At 47.7% G+C, this 24,233-nt stretch overlaps 2 protein-coding genes across 3 annotated transcripts in view; one reads left to right on the top strand and one right to left on the bottom strand.

The window, feature by feature from the left end:
* The window catches only part of SYN3 (synapsin III), a 461,812-nt gene that overhangs the window by 162,578 nt on the left and 275,001 nt on the right, over window positions 1-24,233 (top strand). The window lies entirely within an intron of this gene.
* The window catches only part of TIMP3 (TIMP metallopeptidase inhibitor 3), a 57,177-nt gene continuing 33,604 nt past the window's right edge, over window positions 661-24,233 (bottom strand). The window contains exons 2-5 of the mRNA XM_004269402.3: window positions 13,601-13,683; window positions 6,517-6,628; window positions 5,694-5,815; window positions 661-4,586 (exon numbers count right to left, since the gene is read on the bottom strand). Coding sequence (XP_004269450.1) covers window positions 4,389-4,586; window positions 5,694-5,815; window positions 6,517-6,628; window positions 13,601-13,683 — 515 coding nt within the window. The 3' untranslated portion in view covers window positions 661-4,388. The remainder of the gene's footprint in view (window positions 4,587-5,693; window positions 5,816-6,516; window positions 6,629-13,600; window positions 13,684-24,233) is intronic.

Genomic DNA, 24,233 nt, shown 5'->3' with positions numbered 1-24,233 from the left:
GGGTGCTGTGCTTGGCATATGATAGGTGCTCAAAATAGAGTAGCTTTAAAATAGGGGCAGAGCCATACCCTGGAACACTGTCAACAATGGGATGAAAGTTGGGTGAGGGGTCTGCAGCCAGCCCAGCCCATTGAGGGTGACAGGCCCAGCTGTAGTTCTGGGAGGCGTTGGCTGGCTGTAGTGAGTTCCTGGCATTCCCAACTAGGCCAAGCCCTACTCGGAATTTCAGGCAGGCATTTGGCATCAAGGACTGCTGTTTGAGCCTCCCCCTCCCCCTCCCACTTCCACCAGACTGAGATTCTTAGGAAGATTCTTCCCACCAGGGAAGGCCAAGTCAGGGGCCCAGTCTGGGAACACCTGTACCACTAATAGGCAATTCGATATTGATCCAGATTCCATAGAACTAGGGAGAACCCTGGCCATAGAATCAGGGAGCAAGGTCAGGGCTGGATTAGCAGCCAGGAGGAAAGCTAGGATGCTGCTCCTGAAAATGCACCTGACTGGGGCAGGTGGGTCCACGCTGTAGAAGTGAGCGGAGGGAGGGGAGTGGGCACAGACCAGGAGCCAAAGCAGGCAGGACCTGGCTTCCAAGGCCCTCTGTGATCCCTATAACCCACAATGGCAGTCAGGACACAAGGAGACAAGAGACTCTATCAGGTGTGTGATAGAAATAAAACCACTTTACTGTTTAGAATAAAGGACACACTATAAAAAGTGAACATTATGCAACATTACAAGACAATATACATTCACGGCATATAAAATTCATAAATAACATGGAGGAAAACTGTAAACAGTGCTACAAAATTTAGCAACAAATACATTCCTTCCAAACAGGGTTTTCTCTGGTTGGTTTCTCTCCATCACTTCTGGGTCTCAGGACAGCAGACCGGCTAAGGAGGAAGGTGGGGGTCATGGGAGAATTTACGAAGCCCCTCCCCTTGGAGTATGAGCCCTCCTCGTGTCTCCCAAGAGCCAATTTGGAAGCTGTTGGTATCTGTCTCCCCAGCACTCCCCCATTTTGTTTTGCTTTTGCTGTCAGAATTTAAGTGTTTTTCTTGTGTAAAACTATTTTAGTGATATTTTTACTTTGGCAGCCAGGAGCCAAACACTTGGGTGTCATTTTTGGTTAATCCATATTGTTGATCATTGAGCATATGATGAAGGGCAGAGGCGGGGGGGGAGGGTATTGTCTCCTGGGGACCACAGTTCCTATGAGACAGCTGTTCCAATAAGTCATTTGTTTTTTTAATTGCTCAAGAACCATGGTATGAAAAATGGTGCTCATGGGCTGTGGCTTGATTGCCATGATGTAGGGTCTGGGGCTGGGTAAGGCTAAAGCACAGGAGTCTCCCAGTATTATCTACCCTGGCCAGATGGAGCACTGGCCTGAAAGGTGAGAGCCTGGGTGTGGTGCTTTTGGATAGGGAGACAGAAGAGATGGCCAGAGGAGGCCAAGAGAGCTTGGAATCACAGGTCCCACAGCCCTGGATTTTTAGGAGAAATCGTGGCTTCCCAATGGGGTGGACAAACGGACTAGAGGGAGAAGGGAATGGGAATGACCAGCAGACTGCCCAGGGCCAGGTGCCTCAGAGCAAGGATGTGAATGTACTTGCTATTTTTTCTCTCCTCCCTCCTAGTCCAGAAAGCCACAAGGATGCCGATAGGGAGGAGTCTGGAGGAGTCTCTAGTGCTAGTTCCTTCTAGTTTCCCCAATTCGCCAGTCTAGCTGCCTGCGCAGTAGAAGTATTTACCCTCCGTTCCACTGTAGAATTTGATTCAGGAAAATGGCGGCGTGTGGGTTTTGTTTTTTTTTCTTTTTCCTCTTAAACACAATGTACACATATTACAGCCTACACATGACATAAGATTTAGCAAAATAAAACGTTCACGATATGAATGAAATACAGAAGTGTCTCAGCTACATAAATGACTTTAAATTATACAGTAAGTGAACAGGTGAAATAAACAAAGCTATAGCTTATAGAAAGCTCAAAAACCGCCCTCTGACATCACTCTGCAAAGGACCCTTCTTTGCTCAGGACCTGCTGTTTTCCTTGCCAGGGCCTGGCAGATGGGACTGTGGTTCCACCAACTTTTCAGAGGGAAACTTCAGGTGACACATGCTCAGGCCTCACCTCAAGCCCCTCCTTGTGTGAGTGGAGATGACCCCACCAGGGACCAAGAATAGCCAGATGCCTCATGGAGGTCACACTAATGCCCAATTGTGGGAGGGCACTTGTGCAGGTTGGGTTAGGGGTTCCACCTTATAGGACTTTGAGGTCCAAATAAAGAAAATCTTAAAACACCAAGTCTGGGGCTCACCCCTTAAAAACCACTGGCCTGCTGACCTCAGCTTCTCCTGCTCACGCTGCCCCATTGAGAGAGCAAAGCACCACCCCCCCCACCTGCCCCCCCCATCCCCATTTCCTGTATGCCAGATGTCACAACCACAAGGTGAAAGGTAGATAATGAAATCAATCCCAAGGAAACCGGATGCCTGTACTGCCTTCCTGCACTGGGGTCCTGCCAAACACCTTGCCTGGGCATTTGCATTTGTGTGCGAGACATTACAATGTATTGTCTGCTTCTTTTTTTTTTTTCTCCTGTTTCAGTTGGCAACTCTGTTTCCTAAAGTGGAATGAACTGAAGATACAAATACTAATACAGGATAAATACCCATAATCTGAAAAAAGAGACAGAGCAATCATGTTAAATGTAACCATCCTACCATCCCCAATTCTGTAAAATATACATTATCACCTACTCTTGGCATCTCACTTTCAACACTAAAACTTAAAATAATTTTATTTAATCAGAGAATTTATATTATAGTTTTACTTCAAAAAACACAGCAAAAACCCTACAGCTGATTGCAGAGTAAGGCTTTCCCAATGACCACCAATTTTAACTTTATGAGCTGAGGACCTCAGGAGGTGGCATTCACCCACCAGTAAGCTGGAGGAAGAGGAGCAAGTTGTCCCCAAACCCAGGAAAGGTGGTCATCTAGCCAAGGCAGGGCACTGCAGCTTTCCTTCCTGTGCCCAGGCCCCTGACCCACATTCACTCTCATCTCCCATCTGAGCCAAGCCAGTAAGGCAGTTAAACGAAGGCCCCAAACATGAAGCAGGAGAAAAGGAGAGGGACAGAGGTCAGATGACCCCAATTAGAGGGATGCTGAGGGTGCTCAGAATTTCAAATTTTAATTAAAATGAAAAAAAAAAAAAGGTCAACTTGGAATGTCATGATTTTCTTTAAACAAGCAACAACAACAAAATAGAAGAGATTAAACTATTGGTGTATTTAACAGCATTGAACAGAATTCTGTGTCCTGTAAAAAATTAGCTTATGTCCCCATGTGGGTATATGCAAATGTGTATGCAAACACATCCCCCTAGGTGAGATAAATGCTACTTTGGAAATAGTATTCTCTACCCATATCTACTGGTCCTGTATCTGTGGATAGTGTACTGTGTTTGTATCTCTCCAATTTACATAAAGGCAAGCTCCTGGCCAAATCTACTAAAGAGTTTTCCAGGAGGAAATCTTGTGGGAGGCAGGGAGAGGAAAGACATTCATCTCAGTCTTTCACCTGAGCTTTTGTCCAAGGCAGGCAAATTGCCTCCTGACCTCAGGCAGATGTTTAAGTCTTCACCAACTAAGAAAGTTCTGTTATTCTGGCCTGGCTGCTTGCTCCAGACTCAGAAACATCTGGTCAACCCAAGCATCGTTGGGCTGGGGAATTGTGTGTGTACTGCATCATCCAGACCCTCTTGCAGTTTCTTCCTCCCCTCCCTCACTCTCACGTGCAGACACAGACAGACATAGTCTGGTGGGGACATGCAGTAGCATCTCCTTGGTGTATAAGATCTTCTGCGTACCTTGAGTCTATCTGCTTGCTGCCCTTGACTGATTTGAAACAGTTGGCTTTTCAGCAGCTTCCTTGTCTGTGTCCTTTATGTACTGGGGAAGGGGGAAGAGAAGGGCAAAGGGAGGAGGGTCTGGGAGATGGTGAGATGGGGAAGAAGAAAGAAGGGTAGGTATTACAATGCCCAAATTGGGTAGTTTTTCAATTTTTGTTTTCCTAAAAAAATATAGATTATATCATCACAAAGAAGAATATACATTCCTCATTCTTTCCGGCATGGCACCAAAAATTTCCAGGTGGAAATGGGTGATGTCAAAACCAAAAAGAAAGGGAAGGGTGGGGCCAGGAGGATGGTTCCAAATAAACTCCATATGACAGCATAGATTTTCCTTTAAGTGTTCGAAGTGCTAAATTTGCAAGAAAACAGGCACTAATTTCATTGTCATCATCTGGGAAGAGTTAGTGTCCAAGGGAAGCTCAGTGGGAAAGGAGGGAAGTGAGTTGGGGCAGGGTCTGGCACTCAGGGGTCTGTGGCATTGATGATGCTTTTGTCCGGGGGGGCCCATCCTCGGTACCAGCTGCAGTAGCCACCCTTCTGCCGGATGCAGGCATAGTGTTTGGACTGGTAGCCAGGGTAGCCAAAATTGGAGAGCATGTCGGTCCAGAGACACTCGTTCTTGGAGGTCACAAAGCAAGGCAGGTAGTAGCAGGATTTGATCTGCAGTGAGATAACAACCAAAGGTTGGTGGAGCCTGCTGTGGTGGACCTAGGCCTGATGCTTGCCTGAGACTGGATTCAGAACTTGGGACCACTGCAGGTGGAGCCCAGCCACATCACTCCCTTAGTGAAAATAATATAAATAACACTCACCAATACTTATTGAGCACCTACTGTGTACCAGACATTCTGCTAAGTGCTTCTATATTATTCTCTTTAATTCTCATAACAGATTTATCTCCCTTTTACAAAGAATAGAGCCTCAGAGAGGTTAAGTAACTTGCCCCAGGTCACACAGCCAGAAAGTGGTAGAATTAGACATTTGGGAGTGCTTTCCCTCTCAAATGGTAACAGGCAAAGGCGGGAGCTCTCAGCTGTTGTAGGGAATTGAGAAATTAGAAAGATTAAAGCATACACTGTAGAGTCCAGCTGCCCTAGGCTAGAAATCAGACTTAGTGAGCTGTGTGACTTAGGGCTAGCTACTTAAGCTCTCTAGGTCTCTGTTTCCTCCTCTGCAAAATGGGGACAATTAAAACTGTACTAGTCATAATCACTATTGTCCCATTTGGCAGAGTTGTTGTGAGAATTAACTGAGAGAATGGCCTAACTGCCTCCCACAGCAGCAAGGCTGTGTGCCCTGACCCTGTGCTTGGGTCAAGGAGTTGGGCCAGGTTGAAGAGTGACCCTCTGCAGCAAGTGGTATCAGCAGTCCTGCGCCAGCTTGCCCACCTGGGGCGGGGGCCACCAGTGCGTCAGCTGCCTAGGTGAACCCACTTGGGGCTGCTGGGCAGGACCTGCCAACGTAAGGACCCTGTACCTGCCACAACCTTGAGCCACGGGAGGGGCCGAGGATGCTGAAGAGCCCTCATGCCCCGGCAGCTGCCAAGTGGGCAGCACATATTACAGCAGAAAGTCATTCTTTCCTCGCCTTCTTCACTGCTCAGCCTGGTGCAACATTCCTCACCACTCCTTCTCGGACCTGCCCCTCTGCTCAGGCCTGACATGCACACCCTTCCCAGCCTCACGGCCCAGTGCCCAGTACTGTAGGAGCTGATGTTTCTGGGGCTGCAAGCCAGCACCTCCCCTGCCTGCTCTCCCTGGGGCTTACCTTGCAATTACAACCCAGATGATATCGATAGTTCAACCCCTTGCGCTGGGAGAGGGTGAGCTGGTCCCACCTCTCCACGAAGTTACACAGTCCTGTGTACATCTTGCCATCATAGACACGGCCTAGAGGAGGAGAGGGACAACAAGCGGGGGTTATTTTGTCCAGAACCCAGCCAGAAGAGGAAGAATTCATACCTACTGAGTAACCCCCTTAGGCCAGGAACTGTGCTACGTACTCTTCAGTCCCATGGTTTTATTTCATCCTCCCCAACACCTTTTAGGATGAGTTGTATTCCCATTTTCCAAATACAGAAAATTAAGTTCAGAGAGGTTAAGCGATTTGCAGAAGGTCCCAAACCCAGTAAGCACTGGAGCTGGGGCCAGAGACCAACTATTCTCTTCCCGTGTCAATGGCTTTTTGATCTTGCTTTTGTTTTTTCCTTTCTACGTTGACTGCGTAAAGGTGGATGAGTTTCAAAGACGGACCTAATAGGTTGTCCTAAGATGTGGAGAGCAATAGGTACTAGCAATTTCTTTTCATTTACAGTAAAGCTGAGAAATTGCAAAACCAGGCAAAACTAGGTTTCCTCCCCAGAGTCAGTGGTGGAGCGGAGACTAAAATCCAGCCTCACTGTAGGAACTTCAAGCTCCCACCACTGGTCAAGCAAGATGGACTCAACACTAGATATTCCTTATAAGTCAGTGGGCTCATCGCCAAAGTCCTGAGAACACTGCTGGGTCTACCATTCCTTCTTCATCCTCTAAAGTGAAGGAACAGTGGACCTTGGCCAAACCCTGGCCTAGATGCTGGATTTGGCCGTTACCTGTCAGCAGGTACTGGTACTTGTTGACCTCTAGCTTAAGGCCACAGAGACTTTCGGAAGCTTCTGTGTGGATGTACTGCACGTGGGGCATCTTGGTGAAGCCTCGGTACATCTGTGGGCAGAAGGAATATCATGAGAGGGGGACCAGGGCTCAGAACACATGCTGTCATTTGGGCTGTGGGATCGGATTCCCCTAATAGGCCACTGTGTGGCCGGTCACTGACCTACCTACCCCAGGGTCTTCACTTCAGAGACGAGGCCACCTGCTCCTCACTTGTCTGAGCCATGGGTGGTGCCTTCCCCGAGAAGCCTTCCCATCCATCCAGTCACACCTCCCATTCCATTTTACAGATGAGGAGCCTGAGGCCTAGGCAGATTAAGTGGCTTGCCTAAGGCCACACGGTTGGCGAATAGCAGAGGTAGGCATCCAAGCAGGGGAATCTCCTCTTAACCATTATCCTATGCTGTCTCCCAATGCAGCCTCACAAGTTCATGGCTAAGGGCCTCTGATGCAGGCAGGTGCCATTTATAGCTATCGTGCCTCCTTTGTAAGCATGCGCTCAGAGCCACTGGTGTGAATGTAACAGAGGCTGAACCCACTTGGTTATTCCAGGTCAAGTCCACGAGCATTATGTGGGCCCGGATCTGTTGAGACAACTGCTAACCATGTGAGCTGGTGGAGGTGGGAGGGGGCACCGAGGTGTTGCCGAATCCCATTATCCCCCAGTTCTCAGAGTACACAGGCCCTGGATGGCTGGTGGTCTCTAGGCTTATCCCAAGGGTTTCCAATAAGACAACGTCTCTATTTTAGTTCCTGGCATGCATAAGTAATTTACTAATGGTAATAAAAAGCCAGACATCACCTCATTGGTGTCTCATCTAAGTGCCTCCCATTCAGTCTAATGGGCTGTTTTTCTTTCTCCCCATCTTCTTTTAAGTGGCGACTGGCTGGCGGGGGTAGGTGGTCCATGAGGCCCTCTGCCATCACAAAGGGTCTCTTGGACCGACAGGGTTTGGGAGCCTCTGCCTTTTTAAGGGGAGTGCTGTTCTAATTGTGTGCAACCATCGGTGCAGGTGCTTTTAATTTACCTGGCCTCCCTTCTTAACCCTCTTTTCCCGGGAGGCTCTCCAGATGAATGAGGAAATGCAGCCAAGAGCAGCGAGAAGTGCTGTCCTCTCAGTTTTGAGCTGTGCTCTCGGGGAGCACGGGCGTGTCACATCCTACCCCCCACTTCCTCAGTGATGGATGGTGCCTCTCTGGCTTTAACAGGAACCACGCTTAAGGGTGCTGCTGTGTGCATGCCATCAAGTGTGGCCTCGGGAGAACGTCCCCTGTACTCACTCCCAGGCCCAACAACTTCTCACTTTGGTGTGGATGACCCTTGACTTTTTGGCAAGTGTTCCAACTCAGTACTCTCTCTAGGTCTTTCAGGCCAGCCTGTTGGAGACTCAGTTTATTCCATGTTGGTCTGTCCTCTGTATCTCTTTTCTGCTTTATGGGTAAGAATCAAGCCCCTGCCCAGTAAGAACTCAACTTGTTGAAATCAGCTTGGCATCTCTGCTACTTTTGAATTGAAGAACCCTTTATTTTAATATGGTTTCTAGCACTTGCATATGGAGCCAAAATCTTAACACATTATAAATGACTGAGTCTGACAAATACAGAGCTGCCTTTCAGGGTCAGTTCTGAAAATAATATGGTAAATGTATGGTAAAGGCAGGTTTTACTCATTTTGTTGTCTTTTCTTTATAATAATCCAGCTTGATCTAAATATTGATCCGAAAGTATCCTAAAGTATTGGTCCTAAAGTATCCTAAAGTATTATTAGGTTTGTAGTCATAGAGACCGAGAATTGGTTTGACAAACTTAGGAGGGTTATAACAGGTTTATAATGTCCTGAAATCAGAGAATCTGAGAATCTCAGAATTGGAAAGGGTGTTAATCTGATCCAGCCGATGCAATGGAAGATTAATGGTAAACTTGGGTTCTGTGGACAGACAGCCAGAGTCTGCATCTTGTCTCTGCCACTTATTTGCCTCTTGGAAAGTTACGTACCATCTTTGGGCCTCAGTTTCTTCATCTGTAAATTGGGGCAAAGCAATTACTTCATATAGCGTTTTTGAGAATTAAATGCCTTAGAATAGCACTTGGCATACCTTTAGTAAAAATTAGTTTAAAGCCAGTTATACTAAAGTTCATAATAAGCAGAGGGAAGGATTTGGTCCTCTTCTTCCTACATGTCTTGCCCAGCCTCATCACTTAAGTGCAAGTAGTTAAAGCCGGTTTCAGACGTAGACAGGTTGCTCTTTTTTCCCCCAGCTTTACTGAGGTATGACTGACGATAAAAAGTGTATCAGTGTAAGGGGAGGTTTTGATATATGTATACATTGTGATTACCACAATGAAGCTAGTTAACACATCCATCACCTCATATAGTTACCTTTTTATGTGTGAGAACACAACATCTACTCTCTTAACAACTTTCTAGTATGTAGTACAGTGTTGGTAACCATAGTCCCCATGCTGTCCACTAGCTCTCCAGAACTTACTCATCCTGCAGTACTGAAAATCTGTACCCTTTCACCAACATCTCCGCATTTCCCCCACCTCCTAGACCCTGGTAACCACCATTCTACTCTCTGCTTCTAAGAATTCGACTTTTTTAGATTCCACGAATATGTGAGATCATGCATTATTTTTCTTTCTGTGTCTGGCTTATACTTAGCATAATGTCCTCCAGGTTCATCTTTGTGGTCAAAATGACAGGATTTCCTTTTTTAAGGCTGAATAATATTCCATTATAATATTTAATTGCAATATTGTATATACACCACATTGGACTCTACAAGCCTCTGGGCTTGGCTTCGCTTTGTGATAGTATCTACATGAAGTTCTAAGAAGTTAACTTCCCTTGGGGTGAAGGGACAAATAACGTGGGAAAGAAATTTTTGAGTTTGGGGAGTTTTCCCTATTTCTTATGGAATGTCTGGTCTTTATACTTGCAGAATGAACTGTCACCACTATGTCAGATATTTCTGGCATGCCTACAGCACTGTGCTGGATACTGCTTTATATCATAAACTCATTTAAACTCACAACTGATTCTTGTAAGCAAACGAGTTTCAGAGACATTAGATACCTGACTGAGGTACCAAGTACATGGATTTTTCTCTCACAGAATGGGCTGTCTAGCTGGGGTGGCAGAGCACACGAGAACAGAGTCACAGGCATTTGGAGGAGGAGAACAGTTCCCCATAGGCTGGGGCGGTCAGAGAGGCTTCCAGCTGGAGCTTCAAATAGCTTCAAATGCTATTAATCATTTGATTAGACAAAGCCTTGAAGGAAGGAAGTCACTGGGGGCCAAGCATTCCGATTGTCCAGCAGATCTGTCCTGCCCAGAGTCAGGACATGCACAGCACATGACCAGCGGGCCTCCCCATGGGCCTTTCCCAAGACCAGCTGGGACATAATGTCCCCCACGTGCTGTCCCCTGCAGCCAGCCTGAGAGCATGTCTCCATGGCATAAACTAAAGCTACAGGCAAAGCAGATGCTTTCTCATGGTCCTGATAAGAGATAAGATCCCCAAAGATTAGAACATCCAATTCTGGAAACTTCCACCTTTGTACCACAGCCCAGCACCTCAGCCCCAGCGAATCTCCATGTTTGGGTTTGCAATAAGCTCCCTCAACATTCTAACACCCTTCCCCTGCCCCCAAACACACCTGTGGGTCACTGCACACTCAAGAGATGCCTGAGAGGAGGACCAGAGGCCCTGGAATTAGCATATGGGAGAGGGTCTGCCTGCCTTTCATCTGGTGAGAGGTTTTGGGGGGAGGGGGTGGGAACTCTGAGAGAGAAGAGAGGTCAGACAGAGCAGCTCAAATTCTCACGTTTTCCCCGTTCCTTTAGTCCTGCTCTAAGGGAGTCCTTGCTTTCCCCGGCTGACTCTCTGGGGTAGACTCTAATCCGCTAGAACAAAGCGCCCAGGGACCAGTGCCAAAACTCCTGCAGACTCCCCTCTCTGGCCTCTCCCCCTTCCCTCCTACAAAGATATTTTTCCATACACCCTTTGCAAGTCAAGAGCTACACTGCTGGATGACAAATCCACAAACCCAAGTTAACCTCCTTTTGTTCCCTAGGGGAACTAGATACAAATGGGGTGGGGGGAGCCCCCAAAGTGGGTGGGAATGATGAATCAGCCTGCTGCTCCACTGCTCTGTAATCTCCCTGTAGGCAAAAATGCTAATTTCGCTCTAGTTTACTACTTTCTGACTATACAATCTTGACGGTTGTTTAGCCTTTCCAAATATCACCTGTAAAATAAAGGATAATGTGTATCTATTTCACAGGGTTGTGGTGAGAATTGTTCCCCCATCATTATAACAATTATCTTTGGGGCTTCTCTGGTGCTGCAGTGGTTGAGAGTCCGCCTGCCGATGCAGGGGACACGGGTTTGTGCCCCGGTCCGGGAGGATCCCACATGCCGCGGAGCGGCTGGGCCTGTGAGCCATGGCCACTGAGCCTGCGCGTCCGGAGCCTGTGCTCCGCAGCAGGAGAGGCCACAATAGTGAGAGGCCCGTGTACCGCCAAAAAAATATATATATATCTTTGCATCCTCAGCTCAAAAAAGCACAGTGCAAAGCACAGAAGCACTGAGAGCGTGGGGAGGAGGGAGAGAAGAAAGGACATGAGGGAGGGAGGGAGGGTGACTGAATGGCCTACTCCTACTCCTATGTCTTGTACCTTCTTGGATTAGCAGACTGGTACCTGGAGACCAGCAGAATCCAGGGGCTGTTTGGATAGAAGGGCAATGACCAGTTCTATAGGTTATCTAATATTGGGCTGGTAGCAGGGCAGAGTTAATAAAACGTACTAGATAGTGGTTGATGATCAAAGTAAGATGGCAGGGATATTTTGGGAGTCACTGTAAAGAGCACACAGGATTGGGAAGGAACCCTGACACCTCAGCTTGGGAACCAGATCTAGCTTTAATTAAATGTGTGATTCTGGACAACTCATTTCCCTTTGAGCCTCTGTCACAAGTAAATCAAGGGAATTTATTTTCTAACGTCCAGCACTCTGATCCATGGACCTGGGTGAAAGATGGTGAATGGACAACAAAAGACCCGTGTCTTGGGAGTGGGTGTGTGTGCTCTGAAGTGGATGGGTGAGCAAATGTTATTTGGCCTCTAAACACTGCTTAGAGGCTGTTCCCAGTGAGGGGGGAATGGGACATTCTGCCCACAGCAAGGGCCTCTGGTCACCCTGGCATCCAGGCCTTGAAGGAAGGAGAGAAGCTAGGCAAACTTAGGAACCACTGCTCCCAGCCTCTTCCCCTCCCAGCTCTCTGCTGACCATAGTGCGTCTCACAATGTGAAGGATTATTCCAGAGCAGGCAGGGAATGCATCTCCTGAACCTCTGCTTTTGTCTAATCTGCTTTTGCATTTGCTTGCCAGCTTCCAGGGGTTGCACAGTGGGTTTTTTGGGTTGTTATTGCTCTTGTTGGTCCCCTCTCCACCCACTCTTCCCTCCCCATGGCCATCTGAAGACATAAGCTGGTCCCATGACCAAGCTTGGGCAGCCAAGGGCAGCTGGCCAGGGCTGACTCTGGACATTACATAACCAGAATGCTGTGGATGTTTCCAAAATTGAATCCAAAGCAACAGGTTCCACAAACTTGGTACATCTAACCTCAGGCCTCAGGATGCAGGAATTATGAGGCCTGGAGGTCTGCCTCTGAGATGGTTGGTTACAACCCAGGGGCTGTGTCACTCCCCCTCTCAATTCTACCCATAAATTGTCTCCTCGGGAGTTTCAGGCCAGTGCGTCTCACACTCGTCCCCTCATTAGATGGACAAGCATTTACCAAGTCCCTGTTGCCTGCCGGTCCCACCCTAATTGCTGGGAATGCAAATGTGAGCACTGAGTACAAGGGCTAGCAGTCCCCTGGGACCTGGGCACACCCCATCTCGGACTCCTGATTAGTCCTGCACACGTGTCTTCTCTCCCGCCTGACTATAGTTCCTAAACATAGGAACCGCATCTTCCTTGTGGCCTCCACAGCTCCTGGCACAGAGTGCTGCATGTAGGGAGGTGCTTACAAAGGTGGAGTGATGGACCAGCTGCCAAGTTGTTCAGGGTCGAGCCCCAGTCCTCTGTGCTGAGGCACCCAAACCAGCTCCTGCTTAGAAGTAACACAGCCCGTGTCCCAGGGCACTTAGAATCCTGAAATGCCTGAGCCAGGAGGGCTCTTAGGGGTACCCAGCCCAACCTCACACTGTTGACATATGGCAAAACTGAGCCCAGGAAAAGGGACAGTTCTAAGGCCAGTGAGCCAAGTGAAGGAATGGAGCTGAGACTAGGAGGCAGGCTCCCTAGGTTTTGAATCTGATGTGCTTTTTCTTAGGGCATACTTCCTGAATGTGCTTCATAATGTTAACATCCTCACAAATATGCTCAGTTATGTGAACATGCTTTGCAAACGATGCTAACTGATGGGATGCAAGAAGACAATTAAAGCCGGGAAAATAGGGAGAGAGGGTGAAGTTCCTACTTTGGCTTGAGGTTCCTGTGATCAGCACAAGTTTAATGTAAAGTTTTGAGAGGTTAAACCTAAGTTGTAACCTCAGTGACTGCATAAAACCAGCAGGCATTGTTGAATCCTAAAACGTCAGACCTCGGAAGAGCCTGTAGAGACGATCTAGTCAACATCCCTCCCCCCATTTTACAGATGGGAAGACTGAGGTCCAGAGAGGGGCAGTGACTTGGCCAGTGTCTCATAGTTACTAGGTAACAGGGCTTTCTGCTGTCTGGTTCCAGAGCGCAGCTTCTTAACAGCTGCCTCTGAGGGACTCCACTGGCCCTGGCTCTGGGATGAAGCAGCCAGCACCACCACCACCACCTGTCCCTTTTTGCTGCCTCATCTATGCCCTCTCCAGCCAGGTGGAGGGGCTAGGGCTGGGGCTCAGACACTGAGCAAACACACACCCTAAGTCCAACCCCACTTGCCTCCATTGGCCAAGACTCTGACCAAAAAAACCCAAACCCTCCTGAATCCTGGGATCAGGCTGCTGTCACTCACCTTCATCTGCTTGATGGTGTAGACCAGTGTGCCAAAGGGCCCCTCCTTCACCAGCTTCTTCCCCACCACCTTGGCCCGGATCACTGTAGAAGAAGGCAAGACAGAGACAGGGAAGTTAGGGAGGCCTGAACCACTTTAGGGACCACATCTCAGGGTAGGCATCCAGCTCCCAGTATGTCTGGAATTGTTTTCTTTGTAATTCTGAAGCAACTAGAATAGATGATTGTGTTTATAAGAGCAAGCATTCAGGTAAGAGACACTGGGATGGGGGTGGGCAGGGAGGAGTGGAAGAGAAAGAGAAGACAGACATCTTTGGAGTTAATTTCCCTAAACGCTCATAGTTGCAGTCTGGAAATTTCTAAGGCTGTACTCACCCCTGGAGGAGTGACTCTGTAGTTTCACCATAATCCAAAATCTACTTCTCCTGTTAGAGCCTCCTGCCCTCATTCCATCGCACCTCTGACAATCCCATGGTCTCCCAGACCTATTCTCTTTCTACCAGGACCGCTTTCTGAGATCTACCTCATTTGGGACTCTTCCTTTGCATGCATCCTAATACACCCACAGGGTTGTGATGTACCCCAGTTTGACCTCCATGCCCCAGTTGGCACTCTGATGGGGCCCTTGGTCCCCAGCACTTAGATGGCAAGGGATGCAGTAGAGAGCAGCTCAATAAGGATGTGGTAGAGGAAGAAGCAGTTGGGAGCAGAGGCTTAGGAGCCAACCAGACTCTTCCAATCCCAGCCCTGTTCTTTATGGCTATTATGACTGTGGGCAAGTAACTTTGTTTCTGGCCTCCAATTTCCTCATCTACAGAACAGGATAATAATGTTACCAGTTACCTGAATTGAAGGGATTGGGCAAGATAATGCGTGTGAAAAACTCTCAGCACTATGTCTTGGACAGAGTGTATATTAATGTTATTAATATCATCATTATTATCATCATCATTGATAAAAATGGGATGGGCTGACCCATGGAAGGATTGTTACTGGAAAAAATAGCTCCCATTTATCGCACACCTACTATATGCAAGAGTACATTTTACTTATTTACTCCTCACAACTGCCTTACAAGGTCAGTATTAGCATCCACATTACACAGATGAGGAAACTGACAGAGAAGTGAAACCATTTCCTCATTTTGAGTCTCAATTTTCTTATCTGTAAAGAGGATGTACTACCTATGTCAGGGAATTGGAATGAGGATTAAGCAAAAAACCTTATGAAATTTCTTACTACAACATCTGGTAGAAGGGAGTTGCTCAGTAAATATTAGTCGACTATGTATACAAAAATAATTAGACAGACCCAGTGTGACAAAGGCTGGAAGAAAGGCATTTATTACATGCAGTAAGAACACAGAGAAGAGAGGGATTGACCTGGAGATTATAAGAGGCTTCTTTTTCTATTGTATGTGAAGAAGCTATCTTCAAATATTTGTCAAACCAGCAAGTGGACAGATATTGAAGACAGAACTCAGAAACTGCAAAGAAGTTGCGTTCATTGGCTCAGCCAAAGAACAAGTCATCTAATAACAAGAACTAGCAACAAAGTCGGGGATTGAGGCGGTGCTCTCATGGGGGCAGAGAGTGTCTCCATCAAAGGGGGCTGGATGCTCTCATGCTAGGACTTTGACCAGAATGGAGTGCATTTTGCATTTATAGCAGCCGTGTTTGAATCACAAATTGAACTCTTCCAGCTCTAGGATCTTATCACTCTTTCTTACCTCACATTGCACTTAGCCCAAAAAAGAGCAGGTGCTCAATAAATGTTTGTTAAACAGCTTACCCTTTACACACACACACACACACCCCTACACACACACACCCCTACCTGCCTATTCTGGTAGCTCCGTTATCCTTCCCCGTTTTGGTTGTCCCACCATGTTTCTCAATTCCTTGTCTCTAATCTCTTAAAAATTTCCTTACTAGGAACCAACTCCCCTACCCCAGCTGAATCCTATTCTGTTTCTTCCCAGATGAGCTTGGAGCCTATTCTCCCAGTCAGACTTGAAGTCAGGATCCAGATGAATCAATGGCCCCTCCAAACCTTACTTGCCCGGGATGGCAAAACACGGAGCCCAGTGGCAAAGTTAGCAATTCAGCAGAGGCAGCTCAATTTGGGAAGAGGCAAGTGGCTGTTTCCAAGTCTGCTGTAAAAACGAGAGCTTGGCAAGATCCCAGGCCAAGTTCCCTAAAGATTCTGCCCCCACCTCTGTGTCTGACTTTGAAACAGCATCCTTGGCAGGGAGCCATCCTCCCAGAGGCCCCAGGGACTATTTCCTCTACATTAACTCCCACAGGCAGGTTGTAACAGCTTAACTGTTGGGCAGAAGGCATGTCTGCCAGGACTTTCCTATTGATTCTTCCTGAATTGATTTGGCTCCATCTTCTGCTTCTTCATTAATACAGAAGGTAAAAGAAGGAGTGAGTCTTTGCCTTGGGAGGAAAAAAAGCAAAAGGGATTCCTTTAAATAGCAACGTCTACCCTTTCCTGGCTCAAAAATGGCTTGACTTCATTTAGACATAACATGTCATAAGCAGACCTGTCCTATAAAGCTGGGTACTTCTGGAAGCTTCCGCATGCACAGTGAGTCAATTCCTTCCTTACCCCGAAATGGTCTGAGCTTGGAACCTTTTCATCTGAGAATAGTTCAGGGAAAAGAGAGTAAGTTTTTGTAATCAGGAAGCCACATTTGAGTTTGAGTTCCACCATTACCATGCAGCCTCAGGCAAACCCCTGTGTCCCCAGAGCTCCTTCCTCCTAAATATCTCTGATTGTCTTGGCCCAGTGCCCATCACATGGCTTATAAGTGATATACTTATTACTAGTAGAGCAGCAACATGACATAGCATTGAAGAGCCAGGTCCCTGGAGCCTGACTGCCTGGGTTTGAATCCCAGCACTGGTGCTGTGTGACCTTAGGAAAGTTACTAAGCCCCTCTGTGCCTTTGTTTCCTAATCTATGACAGTATCTCATAAAGTTGCTGTGAGGGTTAAGTAGCACAAACACTGAGGACAGTGTGTGGCCCATCCCAAACCCTATGTGTTTGCTGTCACTGTTATTAGCATTACCACCACTACCATGACTTTTGTTATGTGTGTCCATACAGAGTATCTTTAGGCTTCTAACATGCACTATAAGCTAAAACCTGGGGGTTCTGCTTAGGATGAGGAGAAAGGTAAGCTGATCAAAATACTCTGGTCTTGTAAAATTTCAGGGAGAGGTGGGGGAGCACACATTAACTTGTCAAAACAAACTTAAAGGTGTTATTTAGGCCTGGAGCACCCACTCCATCATAGGTACATGTCCCATCTCATCATCCATAGTAGCCCAAGAGTGACCTGCCAGTACCAAACAAGATCCCATGGTCATGGTCCAGAAAGATTGAAGCAGAGATGACCCAGTGCAGAGGCCACACCAGCGTTCTCCTTACAAAAACAAAACTGCATTAAACTGAACTAAAATTAAATAACATTCTGCTCTCCCACATAGATTCGCAAAGTCCTTCCAAAGTAAAATCGCTGGCCAACCCCAAATCCGCCTATTTGGTCTGTGAATTAATGTCTTTATTTGCTTCAGTTTTTCCTCTGCAATTCAAATGTGTGCTATTTTTTACTTTCCTGTTTGGCAATCAGGGTGCCCCCAAGGCGTTGGCTGGCCCAGGGACCAGAGTGAACAGGGGAGGTGCAGGGAGGTCACGGTTCAGCAACAACAGAAAACGGTTCCAAACTTGGAGCTGGCAGCACGTCTGGCCGTTCCCACCATCTTGATGTGGCTGGAAGCCCACTTTACAGACGGGCTTAGCTGGACACAGGTTTTCTTTATTCTCCTCCATGCTGTGGAGCGGCGCCCACGCTGTCTCCCTAGTGTCCTCCAGCAGGTAAACCTACGTGGGCGTGAACTGGGTTGGCATCTGGGAAAATGGGTTGGGTACTGCTGGAGTTGACGACAAGACATAGAAGTCCCATTTCCCACCTCGTACAGTCTAGCGGGAAGGCAAAGTTTAAAAGTTCATGGCTAGCACCAGTCAGAGAAGTGGGGGTGAGGTGTAGCCTGAATCTCAGTCTTGGAGCCTTTTATGCTCCTGGGCTTCTGAGTGTGGAGGTCAAAAGAAATATTTTAATGTAAAAGCATGTAAGAAGAAACTGGCGAGGCTATGTATACTTATATTATTGGCACATAGATACATAAATGTATGTGGGGCCCTCTTAAATACATCATACACCTTAGGATCCAGGTACAAATGTATAGATCTATAGAATTATCTTTCCTTCCTTTCAATAATTTTTTTTTATTGGGGGAGGAATAATAAGAGCTTGCAAAAACAAGGCACATCCCTTCCAGAAATAATTGTGTGCTGCCTGCCCCCACCCATCCATGGTAATGTAGACCACAAGCAGCATAAGTTTTGAACAAAAACCAATTTTGATGCCAACAGGATTCTGCTTCCAGTGCAGCTTACTGGTGTGTCCAGAAATTGCACATCTGCTGTTCATCGGAATATTCAAAGAGGGATAAAACACCCATGAGCTGGCCCCTGCCGCTCACCCTCTCCTTCCACCTCCCATCCAACTAGCTTCAATCAAATCCAGACCTTTCTACTCCAAACTGATTGTTGGACTTTCCTACCAGTGGGCTGGAAGGCTGAGTTTGGCTAGGTTTGGGAGCAAGGATCCCTTAACTGGATTAATGTACACCAACTGAAGACTCCAGATTCTGCCCATCTTAGCATCCTGTCAAGAGCAGTACAGATCCTCTCCATGATGTAGGAGTTGATTCAGCCATCTAGTGGGTGAGATACTACCTCTCCCCCAGCCACACACACACATTGCCCCATACCTGTCTCTCAAAGGCCCTGTAGAATGATTTTGCTGGCTTAAGGTATGGTCTTTAGAAGAACAGTGAGGATAACTAAGGTACACCTGGCCAGTAGACAGAATGAATTTCTCCAAAAGCAGAAATCAGTGTTAGTGTCAACCCCAGAGAAGGTACTGTTCTGACGGCAGCAGGCAGGACCTAGGTAGGCACAAAAGCCTAGACCCTGGGCTCACCTGTCTTTCAGGCCTGGACTTAAGGAAGAGAGGGGTCTGGGAGTGTTAAAATGATGCCCACTCCCGTGGAAGCACTCGAGAAATCAGGAAGGAGGGATGTCTGCAATCCAGCTTGTCTAATGGTCACCTGATGTTTATTTCCCAGTTGTCATCCTCACAGGATGGCAAAGGAAAGTTCCTTTCTGAGGCCAGCGTACTCACAGTAAAGGAGATCCCCCAGCCCACCTGGCTCAGCCACTAAGCAATTCTCACTTCCTGTGCACTGTGGACAGCCTGCATTTTAGCCTCTGCAAGGAGTGCAGAGCCAGGCTCTCTTGCTTCTCCAGCTGCTCACCCACTAATTCACCCTCAGCTCCTTGCCTTTCATTGCATCACATCAGTAAGTCTAGGGAAGAGGGGAGGAACTAGAACGCATTGGTAACAACTACCATGCATTGAACCCCGCTGATGTGCCAAGCAATGTGTACACGTTATCTCACTCTGTCCTCATGGCAACCCTATGAGGTGGCTTTTATTGTCCCCATTTTCCACCTGTGGAACAGAAGATCAGATACCCTGAGGGCAGTTTTGCATCCCAGAGGGAAAAAGGAAATTGGTGTCCCCCAAGAAAGCAGACTGCCTCAAAACCTTTCCATGAGATTTGTACTGATTGCAAGAGTTCATAATCTTTCTGCATCTCCCCACCCCCACTGTCAGCACTACTAAGCATCAGAGAGGAGGACTGTCCCTAGGAGGGAGGGCCCCCTTATAATCCCCCACTGACCTCCACATCTCCTTGACTACCCACTTTCCTTTCCAATCACTCACACATGTCCTCTGATTAGTAGTAGGAATCCACAAGTAATCACTATTAGCAGTGTAACAGAGTATCTATCATCTGTTTAGCATCCTGTGCTCCCTAGCAAGGTTTTTGTGGAAGGAAAACAACTTAGAAACCACAAAACCTGATGATCCATGAGGTTTCTCACAACACTATGAGTCTGAGGTTAATCAGAATGATTAATTAGATGAGACAGTGCACATGTAAAAAGGCACTTTGTAACCCTGAAGCTAAACAGATAATATACTACCGTGTTGCTGATGGTGAGTACTTGTAGATTCTCAAATGCACTAATCAGAGGAAGACAACCAGGGACCCAAAAGATTCTTGCGATTCAGCATTTCTTCATTTGCTGAGATCTTTAGTATCCACCTCCAGGGCCTTTTCGAGCTCCTCCTCAGTTATCTGCTGCCTCTCTGGGCACTTTGATGACACTTTGATGATGTCCATGTTTGAGAAAAGGGCCTTAGGAATTAAGGGTGGGGGGCAGAGGCCTGAGGGGCCTGCCCTAACTGAATCTTTCTGGTTGCCAGCCCATTTCGTTATCACCACCCCAAACCCCAAAAGCCCCTCTAGAAAAACTCAGAAGCTCAAAGGTCAGATCAAGAAAACCCCTATGGAAGTGGCCATGATACACTGAAATGAACATGCATGCAGCACATGGGACCTGAATGAAGTCACTGCCCTGTCACTATGTGACCTTGGGCAAGTCACTTCCCATCCCAGCCTATAAATTGGTGTGATGATTACCAAGCTCAAAAGGTTCTTATGATGACCTAATGCCCCTCCTCCACTCTACCAAAGCAGCTCTCGTCAAGGTCACCCATGACCTCCATGGTGCTCAGTCCAGTCAGCGGTGGGTTCTTTGTCCTCCTCTTATTCATATCCAGCATGTGACGTTCATACCATCTGTACAACTGACAGCTCCCACATTTTTGCAACCTCCAACCCAGAACTCCCATGACCTTTGACTCATATATCCAACAGTCTACATTTAGTCTACATCTATACCTAGAAGTCTAATAAGAGATCTCAGATTCAACCCATCTAAAACCAAGCTCCTAATAACGGCCCTCATCCACACCTAGGCCTTCCATCGGCCCCATCTCGGGAAATGGCAACTCGTTCCACACCAGCACCCCATCTCCTTCCTACTTTTTCTTCACCCCAAACAACCCATCCTCTCTGGGCCTTTGCCTTTGCAACTGCTCCTGCTGGAACACTCTTTCTTCTGTAGCCACAGGGCTCCCTCCCTCACCTGGTTTCAAATATCACCTGGTCAGGGTGCCTCCCCTGATCCCCCAGCATCCCTCCCCCAAGCACTCCCTGTATCTGCTGGCCAGCCTTACTGTGCTCAAAGCTCAAAGCACCAGCCACCATCTGCCATACTATACAGACCTTGTTTGTTCATTGATTATCTCCCCCCACTAGAATGGAAGCCTCATGAGCGCGCAGGGTCTTTGTTCCGTAACTGCTGTAGCCCAAGCAACCAGAAGAGACAGGCTCCATGTATTTGATGAATACGTGAAGCTAAAATTGCCACCCACATGGAGGGCAATTTTAAAAAAATAGCTAAATAAGTCCTCTGAGCAAGTTCTGGCAAATGACCATGTCTTTCTGAGCCTTATTCCATCAGAAAGGGGATAATGGCAGGTCCCAGTTCTTAGGGTCAGATAAGCATCTGTCCAATGATCGTTTACTGAGTATTGTGCTAGACTCACAGGAACCTGGAGATAAATGAGGCCCTGAAGGAACTCGGGGCCAGAGTTACAAAAGACAGGAAAGGAAACAGGTGAATGGCATTGGAGTCTGGCAGACACAGCTGGTATGCCACAAAGAGGGGTGAAGCCTGTCCCAGGGAAGGGTGTCGGGGGGCTCCCTGGAGATGGCAGCTGATTTGGGTCTTAGCCCATTCTGGAGAAGAGACTCAGTAGGCTTTATCTGAATCCAGAGGAAGCAGAAACCTGGACCAGACTTGGGGAGAGCCTAAGGAAAACAGCTGGGAGTGAGCAGAATCCCGCCTTTCCAGGAAGATGGCCCTAGAAAACTTGAGGGGTGCGGGCCGGGGGTGGGGGGCAGCCTGTGTGAGGAAGAATGCTCCTCAGAGAAGTCTCACAAGTAGGCTTTTCCTGCATCCTCCTCTGGTCAGTTTCAAAGGCCCTTTTTTTTGATGTCAAAGCCACAGTCAGACCCTTAAGATGCACTCCCAATCAAGATAGGGAGTCTCCAGTTCAAAGCCTGTCCTGACTAACTCTTTCCATTAAGTAAAAATATTAATTTTGGTTTTATTTAAGCAGGTTTTTTGGCGAGAAATGAACCCCTGCAGCTAAAAATAAACCCAAGTACACACACAGTCAGAAAAATCTGGAGAGCTGCAAATCATTTCAACCCAAGTTTCCATCTCAGAGAAAGCTATTAAAACCCAGAGGATATTAAAACTTCTTTCTGCACAGAGACTCTTGTTTCTCAGTCCCTGCCTGTGTGCTGGGGTCCCCCAGGCAAGACTGTCCTAGGGATGTCCTGTCCTGGGGCTCCTGGCAAAGGGGAGGAGGGGCCTGGCAGCGTCCTAGCTCTCCTCACCTTGTAGGCACTGGATTTCTGCTTGAGCAGGCCAGGAAACACACAAGGGCCCCCTCTGACATCTGTTGTATGTGAAACGAAGGGGCCAGAGAAGGGAGGAAAGGGAACACAGGCCCAGAAAGGTCAAGTTGCCTGGAACTTTGAAATGATTTAAAAGGGAACTCAAACAAAATCTACATCTCACTCCTGCTTTCATGTTTTAAGTGGTGACCTCAATTTTAAACTTTTAAAAGACAAAATTTAAGAGTCACTACCTGGGCACATGCCTAGACTTGGGATTAATACATTTCATTTCTAACCCAACTACTTGTAAAGTCAGCTACTCTCAATTTCTGCCAGTGGCCACAGCCAATTTGGGGGAAGGATAAGGATCATTTGGCCTAGGACAGGGCAAAGTCCCAGGGCTGGCTGGTTCTTGGATTCGGGTCTGACTCACCTGGGGCCGATGACCAACTTTGAAGAGATATGGTGTTTGTGTGCTCTGGGTTTCTAGGAGGCCAGTAAGGCAACTGCCCCAAAGTATTCACCAAGCATGGCTAGAGTCACAGAGGCTTTTGCTCTGCAAACTATGGTCAGCAGGGGAGTGTCAATACCCCAGAGCACAGAAAGTGGGAAAGGTGGTCCTTCTCCCATAACCCCCCGCATTCTCCCAAGAACAGATAGGAGCAACAATCCACATACATCCCCACCTAAGCCTCCCTGGTTTCCCAACATCAAAAGGATTATTCTGAAGAGCTCAGCGACATATATCCTGCTGTCCTGAGCTGGGACCCCACCTCAAGTCCTACCCTCCACAGCCTCCATCACCCCCACTGCATCCCCCCACTACACTGACCTTTCCTGTGATGGCCCTTGTCTCTGCGAGGATGACTTTCTCCTCATGCCTCTGTTCACACATCTGTCTTCCTGCAAGACCCACCCAGCTGAAATGCCACCTCCTCCTGGAAGCTTTCTGTCCATCCCAGGCCATACTAATTTCTTAATGATCAGTTCCTTGGTGCTCACTAGCCTGAGATACTAGACAGTAGGGGCTGCATCTGGGACTCCAGCACCTAGAATGTGGCAGGGGTCCCCCAAGAATGTTTGTTGAATGAAGGAATGATTAGAGGAATTAATGATGCTGCAGGAGAGAATCAAAGGTAATAAAATAAAGGGAGACAGGGATGGTTTCATGTTTAGGCTCTTGGAGTGGGAGTCAGGAGCCCTAGCTCCTAAGGGTCACCCAGAAAAGAAGAGGGAGGCAGGGAAAAGCATGAGAAGCCAAAATGGGACCCTGATCCCCAAATACTGAAGATTCATATCCAAAGAGGTGAGTCACGGGGTCCTATTACAGGACACCCCAGTTAACATGTCTCTGCAGAGGGTCAGTACCCAAATTCCGCCCACAGATGAGAAACCCAAGGCTCAGCATCCTAAAGGAGGTCAGTGGTACCCACCCCTTCTCCTTCCTCCTCCTCCTCTCCCTCTCCCTCCTCCTTCTCCTCCTCCTCCTCCTCTGTCATGAGTACTTGGAATTAATTCATTCACTCGTGCTATTCATTCAGAAGTGTTTGAGGGACTACATGTCTCAGGTCCTGTGCTATGCCTTGGGGTTCAGCAGTCAGCAGGTAGAGGGAGTCCCTACCTCAAGGAAGCTTATTTCTATCTTGTGAGATGAGAAGCCAGGTGGTCCTAGTCAGAGAGCCACAGGGGCATGCAGCAGACACACCCTGCCAAGCTAGGCACACTCTGTGTTTGGGGCGCTGACACTCCCCTCCTGACCACGCTTTGCAGAGCAAAAGCGATTCTGATTATGCTTGGTGAACACTGTGGGGCCGTCACCTTAGGGGCCTCCTAGAAACCCAGATCACACAAACACCATCCCTCTTCAAAGATGGTGCTCACTCCCCAGGTGAGTCAGCCTTGAATCCAGCCCTGGTGGTACTGTGGACATGTCTGGGGGAGACGTCCTGCCTGAGCTGGGATCTGAGAAATCACCATAAGTTAGCCAAGAAAAAGAGAAGCAAAAGGCCTTCAGGTAGAGGAGGGACCAGAGGCAAAGGCCTGGAGGTGGGAGAGCCTAACCTGTCGTTACAATGACAGAAAGCAGAGTGTGCGACAAGGGGCAGGGGACGGTGGAAGCCAAGAGGTAGGCAGGGATGCTTGGCTTGTGTGTGTGGGGGTCTTGCTCCAACGTG

This window comes from Orcinus orca, chromosome 11 (assembly GCF_937001465.1).
Source record: "Orcinus orca chromosome 11, mOrcOrc1.1, whole genome shotgun sequence".
NCBI classification, from domain to species: Eukaryota; Metazoa; Chordata; class Mammalia; order Artiodactyla; family Delphinidae; genus Orcinus; species Orcinus orca.
The sequence above is the reverse complement of the archived record's forward strand: the minus strand, read 5'-3'. Positions and strand labels throughout refer to the sequence as shown.